This window comes from Sapajus apella, unplaced genomic scaffold (assembly GCF_009761245.1).
Source record: "Sapajus apella isolate SASKATOON/1434 unplaced genomic scaffold, GSC_monkey_1.0 scaffold40, whole genome shotgun sequence".
NCBI classification, from domain to species: Eukaryota; Metazoa; Chordata; class Mammalia; order Primates; family Cebidae; genus Sapajus; species Sapajus apella.
In genome coordinates, this window is record NW_022436980.1 from 19,873,313 (window position 1) to 19,898,490 (window position 25,178).

Here is a 25,178-nt window from a genome sequence, read left to right on the forward strand (position 1 = left end):
TACTATATGGGTAACAGGATGGTTCATACCCCTCAAACCTCAGCATATACATATACATATACACATATATACATATACATACACACATATATACATATACATATATACATACACACATATAAACATATATATACACATACACACATGTATACATACACACATATATACATATACATACACACATATATACATATACACATATAAACATATACATATACATACACACATATACACATATACATACACACATATAAACATATACATATACATACACACATATATACATACATATATATATATATACATATACATACACACATATATACATATACATACACACATATATACATATACATACACACATATATACATATACATACACACATATATACATATACATGTTACACACGCACATATATATACATATACATACGCACATATGTACATATACATATATACATATACATACACACATATATACATATACAAATACATATACATATACATATATCCTATTGGTTCTGTTTCTCTGGAGAACCCTAATACAGTGGGTATACAGTTGTTCCAGCTCCATCTATTAAGAAGACTATTCTTTCACAACTGAATTGTCCTTCCCCCTTTGTCAAAGATCAGCTGATTATATTATGTGAGCAAATTTCTGGGCTATCTATTCTGTTCTATTTACCTATTAGTCTCTTCTTTCACCAGCACCACACTTTCTTGATCACTATAGCTTTAAAATAAGTTTTGAGGTCAGGTAGTAACAGTACTATGATTCTGTTCTTCTCTTTCAATATCATGTTGGCCTATTCTGTGTCCTTTGATTGTCCATATAAACTTTAGAATTACTTTAACGTCCACAAAGTAACTTGCTGAGATTTTGACTGGGATTGCATTGAATCTACAGATCAAGTTGGGAAGAAATAACATCTTAACAATATTGAGCCATCCTATTCATAAACAGAATAGAATATTTCTCCATTTATTTAGATCTTTGATTTTTTGCTTAAGAGGTTTATGGTTCTCCTCATTTAGATCTTATATATATATAATTAAATTTATATCTAAATCTTTTCTTTTTTTGGTGCTAATGTAAATGATGTTGTATTTTAATTTCGAACTTCAATTGTTCCTTGTTGGCATGTAGGAAAGCATTTAACTTTCATATTTTTTTTAATTTTATTTCTTTTTGTTAACTTTTATATATGAATCTTGTCTCCTACAACCTTAATAAAATCACTTAGTTCCAGGAAGGCTTTGCAGTTGCTGCTGATTCTTTGGGATTTTCTACATGAACAATTACGTCACCTGTGAACAGAATTTTCTTTCTTCCTTCCCAGTCTGTATATTTTTTATTCCATTTTCTTATATCACTGCATTAGCTAAGACATCCAGTATGATGTGGCTAGACGTAATGACACGGGACATTATGTCTTGTTCCCAGTCTTAAGGGGAACACCTAGTTTCTCACCATTAAAGTATAATGTTGGCTGTAGGTTTTGTGTAGGTACTCTGTAACAAGTTGAGAAAGTTCTCTATTCCTAGTTAGCTGCTTTTTGTTCGTTTTGTGTTTATCTTTTTAAAAAGAAAGATCTAAAAAAAAAAAAAAAAAAAAAAAGAAAGACCTAGGAACGTGGTTTAGAGCCAGATAATAGAAGACCTTGAATCCCAGATTCAGAAATTTCAACTTTATTCCATGAACAATAAGAAGCGATAGAATATTTTTGAGCAAAGACAGATATGTATGACAGGGATATGTATCTCTCTGCCTCTGAGAGCCCTTAAACCATCCCATAATACAAGAATCTAGTTTCTATTTAAAGACATCCAGAAAAGAAAATTCCTCCAAGTGCTTTAATAAAATATTCTGGTGACAAAGAAATCGCACTCTCTGTTGACCTTGCCTTGTAGCCAACCTGAATCCCTTATAGGTCCCAGGAAAGATGCAGTACATTCTGCAGTGTCGATGAACTGCTGCTTCCAAGACAGGACTCCCAAACCTACTACCGGCTCCCAGCCCAGAGGAGAAACCTGTTTCTCTTTGGTTCAGGGCAGAGTCACAGGCACCCGTGGGCCCAACAAGTTTACAAAACAATGTACAGCCAAATGTAGTGACCACACCTGAATCAACAGTGCTCACTCATTCATTTGCATCACAGCTCCTAAAGAGAGAGTTGCTATTGGCAAGAGCTCTGTGACAATGACACCTGGGTGAACATTTGGCTATCTCCTGAGCCAATCTACAGAGGATGCTCTGTGGCCCTGTTCTCATGGCCTCACCTTCCCTACCTCTTCTTTACTCCTTTTCCTGCCATCCTGCTCTTCACTCCCCTTTCTGTCTTCTGCCCACCACAACCAATTCTCAGAAAGACAGTAGAGAGTACTTTGAGTCCTGAGCAAATTCTCTACAAGAGCACCGGGTCCACCTTAGGAAGGAAAGTCACTCCTAGATAGGATTCCAAAATTGGGCTTTGTTTAAATTTCCTTGTGCACGGAAAGTGGAAGACAGAGGGCAATCAACGGGAGCCCAGAGAGCCCCGAATAACAAGGAAATGATTTGCCAACTGGGGCTAATAGATGTCTGAGTTTCCAAAGCTCACAGGTGTACAAACTACACGAGCATCAGGTTCTCCCCTCCCCTCAGCTCCCTGTTGCTCAGAGGCCACCCCATGAAATTCATTCTAACCTGATTTTCCTTTAAAAAGCTCTTCTGGCCGAGTGTAGTGGCTCACACCTGTAATCCCAGTACTTTGGGAGGCCGACACAGATGGACCACTGGAGGTCAGGAGTTTGAGACCAACCTAGCCAACACAGTGAAACCCCATCTCTACTAAAAATACAAAAATTAGCCAGGCGTGGTTGTGGGTGCCTATAATCCCAGCTACTCAGGAGGTTGAGGCAGGACAACCACTTGAACCTGGGGGGCAGAGGTTGCAGTGAGCCGAAATTGCACCATTGCACCAGCCTGAGCTCGGGTGTGGGGCCAGGGTCTGGGCCTCGGGTTTTTTACACTATTAGCCCAACCATCGCTCCAGTGGACCTGCATCGGAAGGGACAGTATGAGAGACATCAGAAAATGGAGGTTATTTTTAACCTGAGGAAGACTGTCATGCTCTGGGCAAAGCTTTTTGGCAAATTTCTGGCTTTATCGAGAGGAAATTCAGTTTTCTTTAGAATAAGTGCCTTTAAGGTTCTTCAGAGATATGTGTAGGAATAAGCAGTACTCTTGCCTGTCTGCTTATTCATTCATTTCTTAATTCCTCCATGGATCCATTCATGCTTTCAACAAATACTTATTAAACAACTATGATATACCAGGTTCAGTTCTAGCCACTGGGGTCAGGACATAGACAAGGTCTTTGCTCTTATGGAACTGATCTTTTAGTGTAAGAAGACAGAAAGAAACAAGATTCTAGGACACTGAAACTCAAAGTATGGCCCTTGCACCCTTGGTGGTCTGTGCCGAGTGGGAGCTTATTGGAAATACAGACTCACCTGCCACCTAGACCTCTCAAATCAGAATCTTTTTTAACCAGATCCCCAAGTGACTCATATGCACATTAAAGTTTGAGAAACACTGATCCAGGACAGAATTTCTCAACAATGGCACTATTGAAATCTAAGATCAGATAATTCTTTCTTTCTTTGGTGCAGGGGCAGGGTGAAGGGTTCTGTGCATTGTAAGATGTTTAGTAGCATCAGTGGCTTCTACCTACGAGATGCTGGCAGTACCTTCCCCTCAGGTACTGCCAGCAAAATATCTATGGATATTGATAAATGTCCGCTGGGGGTCAAATTCACACTCTTCACCAGTTAAGAAACATTGCTTTAGCAGACCCTTGGCAAAATCCCCTTAGCATCAAGACTTTTTTTTCCTCTTTTCTCTTAGGAAAAAAGAATATAACAAACTTAGCTGTTAACTGTTTTATCCAAGTAAATACAACCAAGATCATATGCACTTTTTTCAAAAGATAAGGTACAGCAACTAATAGAACAAACAGAACGTCATTTGGAAAAAACGAAGTTTGCACAATTCCCATGAGAAAACTTTCACATGAAAATCATACAAGTTTGCGGTTTAATATCACTACCACGGATAAAGAAACTCAGTATTAAATATGCATACATGAGGCCAAGGACTTATGATCGGATGTCAGCACTACCAATTATATTTGCACTAGGTACATTCATACACAGGTCTGGAATATCTCCCCTTTTTGAAAGAGCTGGCCAATTCGACATGATGCCCCATGTCCACCTTCAAATACTAGAAGTAGGGCAGGGAGAAGTTTGGGAAAAACAAATAAATCACATAAGCAGAGTCTGAAGCCAATGAGGTGATACCAAAACATTGTGCAATATTGACTGGAGTAGAGGAGGAAAAGCCAACAGAATAACTCTGATCTCTCAGTCCCTTGCTGTTGGGAAATTCATAGTTCATTGTTTATTTTTAATTAATTTATTAAAAAATAGGCCCAGTCATTCAAGGCCAGCCTAGTCAACGTGATGAAACTCCGTCTCTACTAAAAATGCAAAAATTATCTAGGCATGGTGGCACATACTGTAATCCCAGCTACTCAGGAGGCTGAGGCAGGAGAATCCTTTGAACACAGGAAGCAGATGTTGCAGTGAGCTGAGATCGCACCACTGCACTCCAGCCTGGGAGACAGAGCGAGACTCCATCTCAAACAAACAAACAAAAATAGAGCCAGAGAGTGCCTAAGAGAAGTTAACGCACAAGATAATTTCAGCAAGTGATAAAATCACCCAGGGCAATGTGATAGAGAGCTTGGGCTCAGTTTGAGGGAGCAGGGGCAGCGGTTCCAATTGGGAAGTGCAGAGCTGAGCTGGGCAGGAGAATCAAGGCTATGGCCGGGAGTGCATCTGTGAGGTGTGTCAGGTTATCAGCCCAGTCCAGCCCTCAGGGACATCCAGTTTCATTGGCTCTAATTCCCAGAAGAAACAGCTTATCTTGAAGACATCTGGTGGCCTGCCAGAATTATTCACAGCCAGTGAATGGCAGAGCTCAGAAAAGGAATCCAATTCTCTGAGGTACTGGAAGGCAGTGTCCTTTCCAAAGCACCAAATACCTCTCGTTTAATTTGCTGGTCTAACAAATCACCACTAATTACGACTCAAGTATATTCTCTTCCAGAAGTCTGAAATGGGTCTCATAGAGTGGGAATCAAGGTGCTGGCAGAACCACGTTCCCTCTAGCGGCCGCAGGGGAGAGTCCCTTTCCTTGCCTTGCCAGCCTCTAGATGACTCCGGCGTTCCTGGCTTCCCAGCCTTTTCCTCCATCTTCAAGGCCAGCGTATGGCATCTTCAAATCTCTCTCACTGACTCTGACCCCCTTCTCCTGTCACCACTTCTCCTTCTTCTGAGTCCAATCCTCCTGCCTCCCTCCTTATGAGACCCTTGTGATTACATTGGGCCTACATGAATAATCCAGGGTAATTTCCCCAGCCCCAAATCTTGAACTTTAATCATGTCTGTGAAATCCTTCTGACTACGCAAGGTAATATTCTGTTTCCAGAAAATAAAATATGGACACCTCCGAAGGTCATTATTCAGTTTATCACAACCCTCTTAGGAATGCCAGTCAGGACTGGGCACAGTGGCTCATGCCTGTAATTCCAGCACTTTGGGAGGTGGAGACGGACAGATCACAAGGTCAGGAGTTAGAGACTAGCCTGGCCAACACAGTGAAACCCCGTCTCTACTAAAAATACAACAATAACAACAACAAAAAATTAGCTGGGCATAGTGGCGGGTGCCTGTAATCCCAGCTACTGGGGAGGCTGAGGCAGGAGAATCGTTTGAACCCAGGAGGCGGAGGTTGCAGTGAGCCGAGATCATGCCATTGCACTCTAGCCTGGGTGACAGGGTGAGACTCCGTCTCAAAATAAAAAGAAAAGAAGAGAATGCCAATCAGACCAAGGATCTCTAACAAGCATTAAAACAAACAAAAAAATGTTTAAATCACCAACAGACGAGGGGAAGAAGAGAACAGGAATAAAAAGAAAATCTGTAGACTTAGGTTCCAGGTCAGCCTGAGACATAAGAGCAAAGTGTGGTCCAGGTCTCATGTCTGGCTTGAAGGCTCATGAAAGAGCTACCACTGTGTGGGACCCAATCTCTAGAGATTCTCCTTCGATTAATCTGAGTGCGCCTAGGCATCATTCTTTTAAGAGCCCAGATTCTAGAATCAGACTACTTTAATACAAAGACCACTGTGCGCTTGACCTGGGGCATGTTATTTTACCTTGCCTCAGTTTCTTCTATAAAATGAGAATGACGATATCAATAAAACTACCTTATAAAGCTAAGGATAAGCAGACGTAATACAAGTAAAGTTCTTGCCACATAGTAGGCACTGCATCATGTCATAGGTTTGTTTCTCCTTCACACGCTTCAAAGCTCTCCAGAGGGGTGTCTTCTTCTTCCTCAGGCAGGAACCCAAAGGGATTTCTGTGTGTCTCAGAGTGAAGGGTGGGGCTGGGAGGCATGCCGAGCTCAGGCTCCCCTGCCCTGCCTGGTTGTGAGGAATTCCGGAAATGCTCAGCCCTCTGTGCCAAGGGAGGGGCGAAGTTGCAGCCTCCTCATGGGAGTGCACAAGAACAGAGTGTGTAGGAAGAAACAATCAGAAAGGCTGGAGCTGGGGGTGGAAAAGGTGTGGCATGCAGACGTGCGGAATGCTAAGAGCCTTCTGATAGTAATCAAGGCTTAGCTGTCTGCTAGAGCCATGATTCTCAACGTGGCTGCCTATGCTAAACATCACGGGGAGCCATCAAAAATATGCACGGTATCTGATCCCCAACCCAGAACCTATTAAATCAGAGTCTCTTGGGGTGAGGCCTGGGAATCTTTTTTTTTTTCCTTTTGCAAGATCTCCAGATGATTCCAGTCAACTGAAATTGAAACCACAGGTCCATTATCTTAAAACTGTGCCTAAGCTTGGCTGACCTTGCCAGCTGCATCACTAAGCGAAGGAAGGGAGGGGAGAGAGAGGCCAGTAATGACTGGGATCCTATCATGTGCCAAGACCTTTTACATGCACCAATTAATTTAATCCTGATAATTATTATCCCCACTTTAAAGATAATGAGAAAGGGCTACATTTCATAAGGATGATAATGCAACTCACAATAATGTTGTGACAGAACTAAGACTGAGCCCCAAGTCTATGTCCAAAAGGGACAAAAGAAGGAAAATGCCATTTATCAAATACCTGTCTCTCTAGGAGCTGTATAGCACCCTCTTAATTCCGTGAGGTAGTATTTTTCTCCCCATTTGACGTTCGACAAGAGAGAGACTTAGAAAGGCTAAAAAACTTGCCCAAGTCAAATAGTTAATAAATGGCAAAGCTGGGATCTTAATTCAGGCCTGTCCATCTCTAAATTCCCATCTTCTTTCCCATCATTTCCACCCTTCTCCATGTCTCAAAAACTCACCGTAACAAGAACAATTATCAAATGCTGGTGCTGTATCAAACACAGTACTGAGAGCTTTCTATGTATTATCCTAAGAAAATCAAATATAATAAAATGATCGTGCATAAAGACAAAGCAGTTGGTTGTTTAGATTCAGGTTACTCAATGTATGTTATATGGGCCATCAGCATCACCTGAGAGGGTCAGAGCTCAGAATCTGCATTTGTAAGAGATCCCCTAAGTACATTAAAGTTGGAAAAGCCTGCTGTAGATGACTTTTGTTCTGATTTTTCTCTTTCCAAAGAGTTGTTTCAGTAATGCGTAGGGACGGCCTAAGACTCTCCAGTTATCAGCTCTTACAAGAAACCAGGAAAGATACAGAAGGAGCCAAGAGCTTCTGTTCTCTGGTTTGAGATGATGTCAGGGAGGGCAGGAGGCCCTAAAATACCCTTTCATAAATAGAGCTCTTTTTCTCAGAGTGTTCTGGGATGTTGATCTCTAGGCACGCACCATTTGACTCCACGCACTCTGAGCAGAGATCACTCCTTAACAGGACAAATTATGCTGAATGTGAGACTTGCTAATAGTCCTATGAAAGCAAGAATGGGATAAGGCAGCAATTCTCAAATGTGAGTAATGTGAAGCTCTTCTTAAAAGGAAAAGAAGATGAATTTAATATGCCAAGTCTCTTTTCAGTGGCTATTAGCTTAAATAGAGAATTGACTAGAGCAATTGAATTGCTATCACGATGGTAGGAAGCAGCACTGCTTTAATTATCAAGGGTTAAGGGAGAATGAAGATGAGCTTAATATGCCAAATACCTTTTCAGTAGCTATTAGCTAGAATAGAGAACTGAATAAGGATTTATACCCCAATTTGGGGCATACAGTAATTACATATTCTGTACCAAAAAGATGATACATTGTCGTTGTCAGTATTACAGTGATGCTGGTAATTTATTTTAGCAAAAATCATTTTTTGTTATATTTATTCTTTGAGGTCTTACTGGGGAAAGGGGTGTTTGTGTGGAAACAATGGCATTCACCATCGTACAACTTTATAAAATGAACCTTCAAAATTGTTGTTCTGGGTAGGAGAGAAAATCCCGTCCAACAAATAGGAGCTTCATTTGCAGTGCTTTCTTTCTAATCTCCTGTAAAACAAAACTACCTGACCCTTAGGACCTGTTATGAAAGTCATTGTTTTTACATTGCTCTGCCCTTACGGTGACAGAATTTTAATGTGAATGTTCATTAAAATAAGCTGTTTCTTTGGCTTTGTCATAATATTCTGCATGGGTTTGGGATAAATTCATCGATTCTACAATCAGAATTTTGAATCCGAGGATATCTCATTTATAAATTAAATAAATGATTTTTAAAACAGTGCAATGCCAGCTTTTCTTTGAAACTTAGCTTAAAGTTTAGGGAGACTTTAAAGTAAAGGGGAAAGGAAGTTGCATTAAAAAAAAGAGAGAGAGAGAAGTATCTAAATTCCAATCTCCTTCTAAGTCAAATTTAGAGAAGAAAAGGTGGAGAGTTTATAGTCTACCATGCTTCATGGAAAATGCTCTGACTCCTGTACAGAAAAACAAGCAGTCCAAGTGAGTTGAAGTCTCCTTCCATCTTGCCTCCTCCTCTGTTCCCTGATTTCACCCTTAAAGTCATTACTTCAGCCCCAAGAAATCCCCACCTTCGATTCTGCCCTCACTTCACAGAAGGTCAGGTATACGAGTTCATGACAAAACCTCCAAGTAAATGAAAATGAACCGAGAGAATAAATCAGTGACTACCTCCTGAGCTGCCGCTGCCCAGGTTGAGTTGCACACCCCTGAGGGAGAGCAAGTTTCCTTGAGAAAACCAAACATAGAGACTTACAGCCTTAGAGATGTGAAAGGTTCCCAGAAACCGCATCAGTCACCTGCGCTGACAGTCATGCTGGAATATAATCCACGTTTTCAGCTTTCCTGTCCTTCAACCCTTGACACCCCTATGGACATCTGAAGGTAGAGTGACCACATTAGCAACAACAAAGTGCAGAACACCCAGTGAAAGTTAAATTTCATGTAAATAACAAGAAATTTTTTAGGACAAGTATGTTCCATATAGTGCATGTGTTGTTTATTCAAAATTCAAATTTCACTAAGCATTCTGCATTTTATCAGGTGATCCATAAAGGAATTTCCATGGGGCAATGAACATTGCAATAGCTCAGAGTGAAATTTCTCAAGCGCCACCAGTCTTATCTGGCGTCCTGAGTTATCTTGGTTGTCACTTTTGGATATTTTCAAATCTCTATTTGAAGATCCTATGCTTTTCTGAATTATATCCGGGCTATTCCTAAACCAACAGTGCTCCTGTACCTCATTAATACAATTAGAAATTTGGTCTAATATGTTGGTGGTTCCATCAAGTGAGCTGAAGATTCCTTGGCCAAGGTTCAATTGCAAGAGGTCATTATGAATTGGTATATCTTACTTCTCAATCAACAGATGCTAAAACTACAGCCACAGTCAAATTGCAGAATGGGATGGAGTGATACCTGGAAATCTTCAGATGTTAAAAATGGGTGTATGTCATATTTGATAAGGATGGAACCCTTGGTCGAGAACGATTTCCAATGTTTCTCCCAACCTCTTCACAATTCCCAGCATTCTGACACCATAGTCACTGAATTATTAGCTTTTTCTTGGTTCTGAACAAATAAAAAAAGAGGCCAAAGTCTTGGGTCCAAAGTAAGAACCATAATGAGGGTAGCCAAGAATGAGGGCACTATATTAACCTTGTTCTTCCTTTGAAGAGATTTTTGAAATACAGTATAGAAGACGTCTGAATTCTTGTTGGAGTTTTGTTTCTTTTCTTGTCATCAAATACTGCAGTAATTTATACACATTTCAGTCTCCACAAAAGAGTCGTTGAAATAATTTTTTATTGACCCTCATTTATTCTCACTTTACAAATATCTATTGTGCACTGACTCTGGACCAGGTGTCACAATCCTCTTTTGTTGACTAACTGCTACACCCTACATCTTCCAAAGAGATCAACAGAAAGAAATGTGGGCTCTTGCGCAGTGATTCCTGATGTAGGTGGTGTCCTAAAAAGCATATATATTATCATTTTAAATTACATTTATGTATTTTAAATACCTATTTTTAAATACTGACATAAATAGAGGATACGAGATTTTTTTGTCTTGGTCCAAAAAAATTCAGAAACATGATTATAGCCACATGGACTCACTTTTTGCCTGTGACTGCAAAGATAAAAGCCAACCTTGAACTAGATTCTTCCTCCCAGTTAAAGCTTCCTAGTTTGAAAAGGACCTTGCTTAAATACTTAGGGGACTCTAAGCATTCTTTGTAGCTTAATTTGCTCGAGTTGTGCCCAGTCTGTTACAATCCAAAACTAATGGATTTCAAAAGATAAAAGAAAATCTAGAATTCTTTTGGCAGATAATTTATCTTTTTCATTGAAAACAACAGACTTCTTTATAGCTAACTTGACTACTCATTCTATACATTGGCTTTATAACAAGTCCTAGCAAAAAACAAAGTGAGGGTGCTCGCTTTGGCAGCTCATATACTAAAATTGAAACAATACAGAGAAGATTAGAATGGCCCCTGTGCAAGGATGACATGAAAGTTTGTGAAGCGTTCTATATTTTTGAGAGTGGGGGCCAATATTCAACACCCTTAAAGAAAAGAACTTTCAACCTAGAATTTCATATCCAGACAAACTAAGCTTTGTAAGCGAAGGAGAAATAAAATCCTTTGTGAACAAGCAATTGCTGAGAGATTTTGTCACCAGGCCTGCCTTATAAGAACTCCTGAAAGAAGCACTAAATATAGAAAGGAACAACCAGGACCAGCCACTCCAAAAACATACCAAATGGTAAAGAGCATCGACACAATGAAGAAAGTGCGTCAACTAACGGCCAAAACAACCAGCTAGCATCAAAATGGCAGGATCAAATTCACACAAAACAATATTAACCTTAAATGTAGATGGGCTAAATGCCCCAATCAAAAGACACAGACTGGCAAATTGGATAAAAGTCAAAACCCATCAGTGTGCTGTATCCAGAAGACCCATCTCATGTGCAAGGACACACATAGGCTCAAAGTAAAGGGATGAAGGAAGATTTACCAAGCAAATGAAGAGCAAAAAAAAACAGGCATTGTAATTCTAATCTCTGATAAAAGGGACCTTAAACCAACAAAGATCAAAAAAGACAAAGAAGGGCATTACATAATGGTAAAAGGATCAATGCATCAAGAAGAGCTAATGATCCTAAATATATATGCACCCAATACAGAAGCACCCAGATACACAAAGCAAGTTCTTAATGACTTACAAAGAGACTTAGACTCTCACACAATAATAGTGGGAGACTTTAACACTCCATTGTCAATATTAGACAGATCAAAGAGATAGAAAATTAACAAGTATATCCAGGACTTGAACTCAGATCTGGACCAAGCAGACCAAATAGACATCTACAGAAACCTTCACCCCAAATCCACAGAATATACATTGTTCTCAGCACCACATCACACCTACTCTAAAATTGACTACATAATTGGAAGTAAATCACTACTTAGCAAATGCAAAAGAACGGAAATCATAATAAACAGCCTCTCAGACCACAGGGCAAACATTTAGAACTCAGAATTAAGAAACTAACTCAGAATCACTCAACTTCATGGAAACTGAACAACTGGCTCCTGAATGTTGACTGGATAAACAATGAAACGAAGGTAGAAATAAAGATGTTCTTTGAAACTAACGAGAATGAAGACACAACATACCAGAGTCTCTGCGACAAATTTAAAGCAGTGTCTAGAGGAAAATGTATAGCAATAAATGCCCACAGGAGAAGCAAGAAAGATTTTAAATCAACACCCTATCACCAAAATTGAAAGAGCTAGAGGAGCAAGATAAAAAAAAAACTCAAAAACTGGCAGAAGACGAGAAATAAGTAAGATCAGAACTGAAGAACAAAAAAAAACCCTTCAAAAAATCAATAAATCCAGGAGCTGGTTTTTTGAAAAGATCAACAAAATAGACCACTAGCCAGATTAATAAAAAAGAAAAGAAAGGAGAATCAAATAGATGCAGTAAAAAGCGATAAAGGGGATATCACCACTGATTCCACAGAAATACAAACTACAATCAGAGATTGCTACAAACAATTCTATGCACATAAACCAGTAAACCTGGAAGAAATGGATAAATTCCTGGACAGTTGCACCCTCCCAAGCCTAAACCAGGAAGAAGTTGAAACCTTGAACCGACCAATAACAAGGGCTGAAGTTGAGGCAGCAATTAATAGCCTACCAACCAAAAAAAAGTCCAGGTCCAGACAAGTTCATACTGGAATTCTACCAGACATACAAAGAGGAGCTGGTACCATTCCTTCTGAAACTATTCCAAACAATACTAAAAGAGGGAATCCTTCCCAAATCATTTTATGAGACGAACATCATCCTGATACCAAAACCTGGCAGAAACTCAACAAGAAAAGAAAACTTCAGGCCAATATGCATGATGAACATAGACGCAAAAATCCTCAATAAAATACTGGCAAACCAATTGCAACAGCACATCAAAAAGCTTATCCATCACGATCAAGTAGGCTTCAACCTGGGGATGCAAGGCTGGTTCAACATACGCAAGTCTACAAACGTAATCCATTACATAAACAGAACCAAATACAAAAACTACACAATTATCTCAATAGATGCAGAGAACACCTTCGACAAAATTCAGCAGCCCTTTATACTAAAAACTCTCAATAAACTAAGTATCGATGGAATGTACCTCAAAATTATAAAAGCTATTTACGACAAACACACAGCCAATATCATACCAAAGGGGCAAAAACTGGACACATTCCCTTGGAAATCTGGCACTAAACCAGGATACCCTCTCTCACCCCACCTATTCAATATAGTATTGGAAGTTCTAGCCAGAGCAATTAGGCAAGAAAAAGAAATAAAGGGTATTCAATTAGGAAAAGAGGAAGTCAAATTGTCTCTATTTGCAGATGATATAATTGTATATTTAGAAGACCCTATCATCTCAGCCCAAAATCTCCTTAAACTGATAAGCAGCTTCAGCAAAGTCTCAGGATACAAAATCAATGTGCAGAAATAAAAAATACTCCTATACACCAATAACAGACTTAAAGACAGCCAAATCAAGAACGAACTGCCATTCACAATTGCTACAAAAAGAATAAAATACCTAGGAATAGGCCGGGCGCGGTGGCTCAAGCCTGTAATCCCAGCACTGTGGGAGGCCGAGGCGGGTGGATCACGAGGTCAAGAGATGGAGACCATCCTGGTCAACATGGTGAAACCCCGTCTCTACTAAAAATACAAAAAATTAGCTGGGCATGGTGGCGTGTGCCTGTAATCCCAGCGACTCAGGAGGCTGGGCAGGAGAATTGCCTGAACCCGGGAGGCGGAGGTTGCGGTGAGCCGAGATCGCGCCATTGCACTCCAGCCTGGGTAACAAGAGTGAAACTCCGTGTCAAAAAAAAAAAAAAAACCTAGGAATGCAACTAACAAAGGATGTAAGGGACCTTTTCAAGGAGAAATATAATCCACTGCTCAAGGAAATAAGAGAGGACACAAACAGATGAAGAAACATTCCATGCTTATGGTTAGGAAGAATCAATATTGTGAAAATGGCCATACTGCTCAAAGTAATTTATAGATTCAATGCTTTCCCCACCAAGCTACTTATGACCCTCTTCACAGAACTGGGAAAAAACACCTTAAACTTCATATAGAACCAAAAGAGAGCCCACACAGCCAAGACAATTCTAAGCAAAAAGAACAAAGCTGGAGGCATCATGCTACCTGACTTCAAACTATACTACAAGGCTACAATAATCAAAACAGCATGGTACTGGTACCAAAACAGAGATACAGACTAATGGAACAGAACAGAGGCCTTGTAGGCAATGCCACACATCTACAACCATCTGATCTTTGACAAACCTGACAAAAACAAGCAATGGGGAAAGGATTCTCTGTTTAATAAACAGTGTTGGGAAAACTGGCTAGCCATGTGCAGAAAGCAGAAACTGGACCCCTTCCTGACACCTTACACTAAAATTAACTCCAGATGGATTAAAGACTTAAACATAAGACCTAACACCATAAAAACCCTGGAAGAAAACCTAGGCAAAGGCATTCAGGACATAGGCATAGGCAAGGACTGCATGGCTAAAACACCAAAAGCATTGGCAATAAAAGCCAGAATAGACAAATGGGATCCAATTAAACTCCAGAGCTTCTGTACAGCAAAACAAACAATCATTACAGTGAACTGGCAACCAACAGAATGGGAAACATTTTTGCAATCTACCCATCTGACAAAGGACTGATATCCAGAATCTACAAATAACTGAAACAGATTGAAACAGATTTACAAGAAAAAAACAAACAAACCCATCCAAAAGTGGGCAAAGGATATGAACAGACACTTTTCAAAAGAAGACATATATGAGGACAACAAACACATGAAGAAATGCTCATCAACACTGGTCATTAAAGAAATGCAAATCAAAACCATTGAGATACCATCTCATGCCAGTTAGAATGGTGATCATTAAAAAATCTGGAGACAACAAATGCTGGAGAGAATGTGGAGAAATAGGAACACTTTTACACTGTTGGTGGGAGTGTAAATTAGTTCAACCATTGTGGAAGACAGTATGGCGATTCCTCAAGGGCCTAGAGATAGAAATTCCATTTGACCCAGCAATCCCATTACTGGGTATATAGCCAAAGGATTATAAATTGTTCTATTATAAAGACACATGCACATGTATGTTCATTGCAGCACTGTTTACAATAGCAAAGACCTGGAACCAACCCAAATGCCCATTGACGATAGGCTGGACAAGAAAAATGTGGTACATAAACACCAGGGAATACTATGCAGCCATAAAAAATGATGAGTTGGTGTCCTTTGTAGGGACATGGATGAACCTGGAAACCAGCATTCTCAGCAAACTGACACAAGATCCGAAAATCAAATACCGCATGTTCTCACTCATAGGTGGGTGTTGAACAATGAGAATACATGGATACAGGGAGGGGAGCATCACACACTGGGGTCTGATGGGGGGGATTAGGGCAGGGACAGTGGGGGGTGGGGAGTTTGGGGAGGAATAACATGGGGAGAAGTGCCAGATATAGGAGACAGAGGGAAGGAGGCAGCAAACCACATTGCCATGTATGTACCTATGCAACAATCCTGCATGTTCAACACATGTACCCCAGAACCTAAAGCGCATTTATATATATATGTATTTTTTTTAAGTGAGGAAACCTTGGCTAACAATAGCACCTTAAGTTTCTGTAAGACTTTTAATATTTCCAAGTCTGTGAGCCATTTAACCCTCACATAGGGAGGATCTAATGAAATATGATTCGGAACAGAGTAAGAAGAGCTGAGGCGTGACTGCCTCCAGCCTCCTGTATTCATGACTTTGAACGTTTTTCACTGTTCCTCTTTGACAGAGGTAAATAAAAAACACATTTAATTAAGAGTGGCCAAAAACAAGTGATAAACCAACAATAATATGACTTGTGTTGGTGAGGGGTAGGTGACCCCCTAGAGACTGCTGGGCAAGAAAAATAACAGACCCAAGAGCCAATAGGAGCCTTTTTGACTAAATTCTCTCAAATCTACTTTGGATCGCTGAGGGACCTTAGAGATCCGACACTGAATAAGTCCCCTGAGGTCCCATCCAGTTCCAAGACAGTACAAGTCAGTGTCACTATCCAGCATTTCTGGCCAGCAACATCACCATACAGTCAGACCCCAGCCCATTACCAGATATAAGAAGATGCTGACACTACAGACACAAAAAGAAAGCAGGGCCAGACATCCCTGGAAGCAACTCCATGAATCAATATATGCATGGCTTACCATCCTTTTAACAATGACGTGAGTTAAGGGTTCTGTGGCCCTTTGCATAAGTAACTAGTCTATAGTACTTAACGACTTATGGACTAGGCATTTATGAAACGCTTGATAAACAGTGTCTCATTTTATCCACCCAACCCCAAGGGGTACAAATTACTTTAGCCTCATGTATTAACTGATGAGAAAGCTAAGGCTTAGAAAATACAAAATGAGTTCTTGAAAAGGTGCCCACAGCTAGTTTAATGGCAGAGCTGGGATTTGAAGCTGGTCTGATGGACGCCAGAAACTGAGCTCTTGTTAATATTCTTTCTCTCTCTTCCCTGGGAGGCAGTGGCCCTTAGCATTTGAAGAATGATGACTCGATCATGCCTGGCCCAGAAGACAATGCAAGGCAGGAGTAGAAACATGGGAAGATGACTGAAGATGAGACTTTTAAGAGCTCCTCAAGCTAAAGAGGTTGGCAGTAGAACATGCTTCTCTGCAAACAGTGTCATTGCCCCTAGAAAGAAAAGGTAAATGTGAAAAGTGAGAGACATACAGAAGCTCCCGGCACACTGCTCCTCCGCCAGCAGCAGGGTGCTCGCAGGGAAGTTACATGGGCTAAATGGTATTTCAGGAAGACTAGTTTGGCAGCCTCACAAAGAATATATGAAAGGGAGAAAGAGGCTGGAGGCAAGGAAATGAGTTAAGAGGCTGCTGCAGATGCTTATTCCCCACATGATGAGTCTGAGTCAGAGCGGCAGGGAGAACAGGGAATAAAGGGAGAAACGGGAGTGTTATTCACCACCCACCTGGAAGGAAGAACAGACCAGCCCCGGGACCTGCAAGGTCAGGACTGTGGTCAGTGATGCTTCTGAGACAGAGAGAAAAAAGGAAAGAAAAGCACTTCCAGGGCCAGTGTTACTTGTTGCATTCCTGCAGCCTCACGTACATGCCTGTCCTGCCTGTCTCCCCGTACCGCAAGCTCTGAAAAGTCAGCGGACACTTCGTGGGTCTCCTTCTCCCCATTGCTGACCATAAGCATTTTGGAGTCTCAATAAATACTCAGCGGCAGGCTGTTTCCTCTACCTGGAATGCTCTATGTCCACTTTTGGCTGGAAACTGTATAGGAAGAGCCTCCCTCAAGACATAGCAGAAATGTGTCTTCCTCAGAGAGGCCTTCCATGGCCCAGCTGAACGAAGTAAGGTCTTCTCATTTTCCTTTTCATAGAAACTTGTCTTACAGTATGCATCACAATGTGTAATTTTGTATTTGTGGTTTTTTTCACTTATTTTCAAAATAACTTTCTGTTGCTGCTGTTTCTCTACCTTCCCCCACTAGACATAAGCTTCACAAAGTGCTGCTGCAAGACACATATGCAATTTTAATTTTTCAGTAGCCACATTTTTAAAAGTAAAAAGAAACAAGTGAAATTAAGTTTAATAACATATTTTATTTAACCAAATATATTCAAAATGTTGTCATTTAAATATGCGCTCGATTGAAAAAATTAGTAATGAGATAGTTTGTGTTCCAGCTTTTTTCTTTTTCTTTTTTTTAGAGACAGGGTCTCACTTTGTTGCCCAGGTTGGAGTGCAGTGACTCAGTCATAGCTCACTACAGCCTCAAACTCCTGGACTCAAGTGATCCTCCTGCCTCAGTCTCCCAAATAGCTAGGACCATAGGCACACATCACCACAACCGGCTGATTTTTTTACTTTTTAAAAGACAAGGTCTCACTATGTTCCCCAGACTGGTCTCCAACTCCTGGCCACAGTGATCCTCCTGCCTTGGCCTCCCAAAGTGCTGGGATTACAGGTATGAGCCACCATGCCTGGTCTTTTTTTTTAATTTTTGTACTAAGCATTTCTAGACTTGTGTAGAAATTAAGACCACATACTAGACACTTAAAAACAAGACTGCCATTTATAAAAATATCATTGCAGGAAGGAAGGAGAGCTTACTGGTCAGCAATTGAAGACGACCTCAGAAACCCATCAAAGACTGGCTTTTTGTGAGGAAAAGCCTCCACAGACTCAAAAAGCCTCTAGTCTCCTGACCATAGGAAAGCATGCCCTGGAAATAGTGTGGGGACAAGGCGGAGTGTTAACTACCTCAACTTCTGTGTGTATTTTACACTTACAACACATCTCAATTGGGACTAGCCACATTTCAAATGCGCAATAGCCACACGTGGCCCACGGCTGCCATATTGGACAATGAAATCTTGCAGGATGCCTGACAAATATTACTTACCTAATAAAGAGTTGATATATGAAAAGCAGGGGAAAGGGAAGAAAGAAGGAAAAGAGGAAGAGAAAAAAGATAAATGGGAAGGAAAGAGAAATTAACATCTGTTGAGTAGTTACTATGTTAGATTCTTTCATACATCAATAAATTACGTCATTTAATCCTCATACCAACCCTGGTGAGAGAGGTAATATTAGAACCACCTTTATAAGAGAGGACACTGGTTGGAAGATGTCGTGTCACTTGCCCAAGATCATGCCATCTTTTGAATGAAAGAAGTAGGATGGAGAACGCAGTCTCCCCCGACTATCCTCCCGCACACACAGAAGCCATACGTCACAAGTCTCTTCAAGCCAGCTTGCCATCTAGATTTCTTTCTCCTCCAGCTGAAACTTTACAGGGTTTTTATGAGTGAATCACATAGATATTCTCCTTCCAAAAGTATGATCTGACCATTGCAGGCTGATATAGAGTCCCCCTCTCCCTCCTTAAGTGATCCTTATTTCATTAGCTGCTGTTGCCCGTTAGAATTCTACTGTCACCAAACAAAATGGTGGCACTTGAAGTTCCACTCTCTAGCTCAATTCAGGTAGCACACATCCCAGATAACTCTGTTCAAAGAGAAAGAAAGAAAAGAAGAAGAAGGAAAAGAAGGAGAAGGAGAATAAAGAAGGAGAAGGAGAGGAGGAAGAAGAAGAAGGGGAGGAGGAGGAGGAGGAAGAGGAAGAGGAAGGAGAAGGAGAAGAAGAAGAAAGAAAGGAAGAAGAAGAAGAGGAAGAAGAAGAGGATGAAGAAGGAGGAGGAGAAGAAGGAGGAGGAGAAGAAGAAGGAGGAGGAGAAGAAGAAGGAGGAGGAGAAGAAGGAGGAGGAGGAGAAGAAGGAGGAGGAGGAGAAGAAGGAGGAGGAGGAGGAGAAGGAGAAGGAGGAGGGAAGAAGAAGGAGAAGAAGAAAGATGGCAGAGGAGGAGAAGGAGGAGGAGGAAGAGGAGGTAGAGGAGGTAGAGGGAATGGGGGAGAGGGAGGGGAAGGGGAGAAAAAACTCAAGCTAAAAGTCATCTCATCTCAGGCAGGGAACCTCCTCTGACCACTTTCCATGTATGAGAATCTCCCCCTCTTGTGTGTTCCTGAGGAACCCCATGGAATTTCTCAAGCGTACTATCACTGTTTACTTCTCAGATCTCCATCACTGTACTGTGAGCTCCTGAAAGGCAGAGACTATGACTTCTATCTTTATATTCCCAGTACCCAGCATTTATTGAACAGGGTTGTTGAATAAGTAAATAAATGAATGAATGGACAGATGAACCCACAGCTCTGTTTAAATGTCAGAAGCACCATCTGGTACCACACAGTCCTAAGGCCTAAAAAAGGACTAGGGTGTACTCTTGCAATAGCTGAATTCCGCCCAGATGAGTTATGCAGGTGTGGTTCACGGCAACACAAGCAGACAACATCAGCAGAACTTCTATGACTCCTCCAACCATTGCATAAGAAGTGATGTTTTAAGCTATGCAGAAGATGTAGCAAAGCTGGGAGGTCAGGAACCTGTGGAAGTCAGGTGAAATACTCCCAGAATGTGACAGGATGGAAAGAAGCAGTGGTAACCATTAGAGTTGGGCCACAGAGCCAAGGATCCTGGTCATGCTAGTCTGGAGGGGACAGGGGACATGCAGTGTTGGTATCCCTCTACCCTTCCTTCCTTCTAGAAGGACAAGTGGTGGCAGACCGCACCAAGCACTGGGTGCAACCACAAGAACTTAGCTCTCCCAAACTTACAACATCCTGGGAAAAGAGACCTACCTTCTAGGATCATCATCAAAGATGTTTATGGATGGGACACTTTGTTGCATCTTGAGATTGTGTTCTATGCTAGGTCTTGAGCTAGAGCTTCTAACCTTAGCTGAAGCATACCTGTGTGCCCCTAATGGGAACAGGTGTGCCAGAGGGAAACACAAATCCCCTAAGTCCCAGGAATAGCCAGGTGAGGGTGAGGGGGCAAGGACTATAGTAGCCAGACCCTGATGGCCTACTGCCTAAAACTGAGCCCTCCCATCTACATAAATCATACCATGTCCATGTATACTATGACATGAAAAGGTTGGGAAGCATTGATTAGACTATAGGAGATGAATGGCTGGCACTAGAGAATTAGGACTTTTAACAAGGACTCCATTTTGACAGACCAAGTAGATTGAGGTTTCTTAGATGTGATTCCAAGCCAAGGCGTCTATTTATGTGGATGTTTCTGTGAATTCAGAAGAAGGCTGGAACACTGGGGCCTTGCACCACTGAAGATAAATAACAACATGCACAAGAGTAAGTTCTAGACTGCCAACAAAGGTGCAATCCAGAAGAACAAACAAATCAAGGGAGTGATACTGCATGTCCCACACAGCCGTGACACACAAGTCAAGGGCCAGAGTCACCCCCAAACCACTGCCTGGCACCTCCGCACCTCGGTTCCCAATAGGGTACGGCTCAGGGAAGAATTACCCCTTAAGGTAGCTTCCCAGACAAGCAAGAAGGGGTGGGGAGGGGATTGTTATTGTCAGTGCAGCTGGGCCCACTACCCCCACCCCCAACGTTTACTCTCCTGGTATTGTTCGTCTTTGTCTTTTCAAGTATAGATCGGGTCTCAATATTGGACAGAGCTGGGCAGGTATGTAACTGGAGAACAAAATGCTGCCTAAGACGGACTTGGGATGTTAGGAAAGCCTGGCTTCTACAGAACTCTTACCACCTAAAACAAGCAAACATATAAAAGCAAATACTTCTCCTCATTACTACTAAACTGGGCAGAAATACGCTTCACAGTCACGGAAAGTGGCCCACAGCTGTACTGGGGCCAGCCTAGAGGATGAGGGCAGGAGCTGAATGTGGCAAGAAGGCTCTGGACACCTGACTAGACATCAGAACAGCTCCACTTGCCCCAGCAGCTCTGGCTGACATCACTGTCTTTCTAAAGCCTGAGTGGGCAGAAAAAGGCCAACAAGATTGGCACAGGATGATGTGTGGTGAACACCTCCAGGATGTGTGCAGACGTGCTGCAGCAGGCGTGGCAATGTCACATTGCTAGACAAGGAGAAGCCACCTCTGAGATCCGTATCGGAAAGGGAAAATGAAAGCCAAACCCTACCACATCCCATCTCAGCTGGAGGCGCAGATGTTGCCTGGACCCCATCCATTCACACTGGCTTTGGGGAACTTAGGATGTATCAGAGGGAATTTAAGCTCTACTAAATCCCAAGTTAAAAGGTGTCCATGGCATTTGCAGAGCTTCATGCACTAAACTTTGCTCCCAGATTCTAAAGGGGCTCTTTAACGTTTGAAAATTACCAGGAAGCAGATATCCCCCTTCATGAAAGCTAATGAAACATTCACTGACTCATGATCCATCATGGGCCAAAGAAGACGAGGTGTCTTCTTGATGTGGACCCCATCCTCATACTGTAAAGGTTGCTTCCAGGTCCCAGCCTGGCTGTGACACCATGATGTGATTGACTTTTTACTTCTCCTTGTTCCCTTAACTCCTGGACCAAGACAGGGAAAGTGAGAGGCTTTTCTTGGTGATGAGACACTCTGCTTTCACTGCCTTGGGACAGGAAATGGTGAAGGCAGAGGTTGCTGTTGTCCAACAGCATGAAGTTAGGTTGGCAACCCGTGCCTGCCTGCTCCTCCAAGAAAGCAGGGAAAAGACTAGAAGTAGAGACCCAGCCCCATGAGGGACCATATTTAGCTGCATGGTCAGAGGTTTGTGTGAGGTATACGAGAGGGGCTAGAGAGGTCATGCAAAAAACGCTCTGCAGGTAGGTGCCCAACGTATAAGGCTCCATGGATAATAGAGCAGAAGGTATCATTTCCAGAACCCAACGGGGGCAGAAAAGAGACCCTCACCAATTTATCCTTAAACTGGCATCTACCTGCATCTTAACATAGCCCTAAAGGAAAACCCAAAAGTCATATTCTGTGCTCTTAAACCATTTTTGTTTTCATGGACCAAAAATAATGAGACCTCAGTGAATAAACAAGAGGAAGACAAGTCAAGGAGCATTGCTGGCTGGGAATAAGAAGGCACTGTCTGCAAACTGTGTTCAGAGCTCTGCAGGGGAGCTCTTTCTCAAAGAGACCTGCTCTCATCACCTGATTTAAAATTGCCTCCATACCCCACTCTCTTTTCCTGCTTTATTTTCCCTATGACACATTCCCTTTTAATATACTCATAATTTACTGACTTATTTTGTTTATTGCATTCCTCACTCACTAGAATGAAAGCCCCATGAATACAGGATTTTTTTTTTCTATTTTTCTTCACTGCTCAATCCTTAGCTGTTAGAACTATGCTTGACATATAGTAAGTTGTTCAGTACCCAAGTGTTGAGTGGATAAATGGATGGACGGGAAGGATGGATAGAAAGAGTCCCTGATAGACCTAACACTTCAGCTGCCAGATTCCTGAAGGTCCCAGAGGAAGAAAATCCTACAGAAATCAAAAGAAGCATTTAAGGCACATACCTTCAACATCAATTCTTCCTAGCCAACCACAATGCTAAATCCCAACATAAAATGAAATAAAATTTCCACAGAATCATCAGCATTAGGCTAGTCTTAGCTGGGCCTTGATCAGCTACAACCCACAATAAGTTACCTGCACAATGTCATAAATACACAGTAGAGTCAGATTCAAACTAGATCTACATGAATCAAAAGTTCTTGCTCTTTTCACATTATCACACCAAAGGTTACTGCAGAAACGGCAAACTAACCTTTGGGTGTTTAAATCCATTTCTCCCCTCTGAGTCATTGATCATCTTTGCTCTCAGTAGATCAAGCATGTTAGAACTGTGGTTGAGGGATAAGAATGAAGCAGCCAAAACTGAGCCTTTGTCTCTGCTGGAAAGCTTCTGGAATAAAAAAAATTGATAGGCTGAAACTTGACATCTTACAGTTAGTTTTACATACACACACACACACACACACACACACACACACACACAACCAGTATAAATGTCAAAAGCGACTAGTAATAAAGCACAGTATTAAAGCTTACCACACTTTTACCTTTGCCCAAGTACCCCACGAATCATGAGTATTGAAGACGTGCTACTCAGCAGCTAACAACCCTGGCAGATGCTACTGAATGTTCAAGTCGATTTCAGCAGCATACACATTGCAACTGCTCCAGAAAACTCTCCTGTCTTCCTCCCACTCATATGCTTTCCCCTGGGCGTTGCGCTCACTGCAAGTGGCCTCCATCTCCACCCAACTTACAGAAACCTGGCCCGTAGCACCCTGCAATTAATGTCATCAGGCATGCAAATCTGATTGTCAACCCATGGGACACACTCACAGCTCACCAGAAGACACTGTCCTTTACAACCAGGGAGGCACTACTGACTCACCATGAGCAAAATTTTCCTTAATGCCTGTATAGTAACTACACTCATTTATTCACACTTTCACCAAGTCTGACTCCTGATTTTTTGACCAGCCAGCTTAGGTGTCCTGTGGGTAAGCATGGAAAAAGTAAAGGCTCCCGCAGGGAACAGGGCCACCCATGACACTGCTTCTCTCACCCAGGCCAACCTGCCAACCCAACCATCTCACACTCATCTTAACCCGCACAAGGAGAGTCGACGAATACTCCAGTCTGCACCCCTCACCTGAGTCTGAAGACAAACACAACTCAGGAATGAACGTACACAGTCATTCGTGCTAGTTTCAGTATTTGTACCTGCCAGCCAATAAGGCTATTTCTTGACTCTTGCTTAAGAAATAAGGCCTACTTTAGTGAGTATGGAGTGCACGTATGAAATAAATAAGAAGGTGTATTGTCTTGTTACCGTAAAACAAAGTAAACCAAGATTTTTTAAATGGCTTCTTTTCAAAAGACAGAAGTATCACATATTGCCAAGACCTGAATCACCCTTTTAACCACAGACTCTAAATAAGTATACAAGCCTTCTATTAAAGGAGATTAAACATTAAATCCATTAAGACAAGAGTATGGACAGCAGTTTCATTTGGAGCACAGGTGGATATAGAAACTTGGAGGAGAGTGATGAAATGGGCCCTTGATTCTGATTTCTCACTCCTGTTACACTTGAGTTACCTGGAAGCACAGAGGCAGAACCGGCTACGCTATCTGTGGTTTGCATAGCAAAATGAATCTTTAAGCAGACTTCCAACAAAATGTTTGAGAAGACTGGCTTCCATTTTTCTCTTTCTGCTTCTTCACTAGCCTTCTCCTTCATACTGTTCAGGGTCTCAGGGAAAATAACCAGAAGACCCTCCTAAACCCCATAACCACCTCCAACCAAAACCCACTTATCTCATGAATCAAACAGTTCCTCTAATAAATTAATTTTAGAAACGTGGCTAATGATGGTAGATGGCTTGGAGGTGGAGGTAAGCCCAAAAGTGAGCCCCACAGACAAGCCCATTTAAACCACAGTCCTTCCTAAAAGGCTGCCACATAAGAATGGCTTTTTCCAGTCACGGCCCTTTCAATAAGAGGAAGATGCTCAGCTAATATAAGCTAACTTGCTCATCATTTTTCCGACTGCACAGA

The 25,178-nt window shown here is 41.6% G+C and overlaps 1 protein-coding gene and 1 non-coding gene across 8 annotated transcripts in view; one reads left to right on the forward strand and one right to left on the reverse strand.

Moving 5' to 3' along the window:
- The window catches only part of TMEM45A (transmembrane protein 45A), an 81,181-nt gene that overhangs the window by 38,847 nt on the left and 17,156 nt on the right, over positions 1–25,178 (reverse strand). The window contains exons 1-2 of one of the 7 annotated variants that reach the window (XM_032299281.1): positions 23,658–23,754; positions 23,374–23,511 (exon numbers count right to left, since the gene is read on the reverse strand). The exons of 3 other annotated variants lie outside the window; for them this stretch is intronic. In XM_032299281.1, the coding sequence (XP_032155172.1) occupies positions 23,374–23,442 (69 nt within the window). In that variant the 5' untranslated portion in view covers positions 23,443–23,511; positions 23,658–23,754. Of the gene's footprint in view, positions 1–23,373; positions 23,512–23,657; positions 23,994–24,270; positions 24,376–25,178 lie in introns of those variants that run through there. 3 more of the 7 variants (XM_032299279.1, XM_032299277.1, XM_032299280.1) reach the window with 3 other exon arrangements.
- LOC116565619 lies at positions 10,994–11,100 on the forward strand. Its single transcript, XR_004275538.1, has one exon. It is a non-coding gene; the product is annotated as a U6 spliceosomal RNA (small nuclear RNA).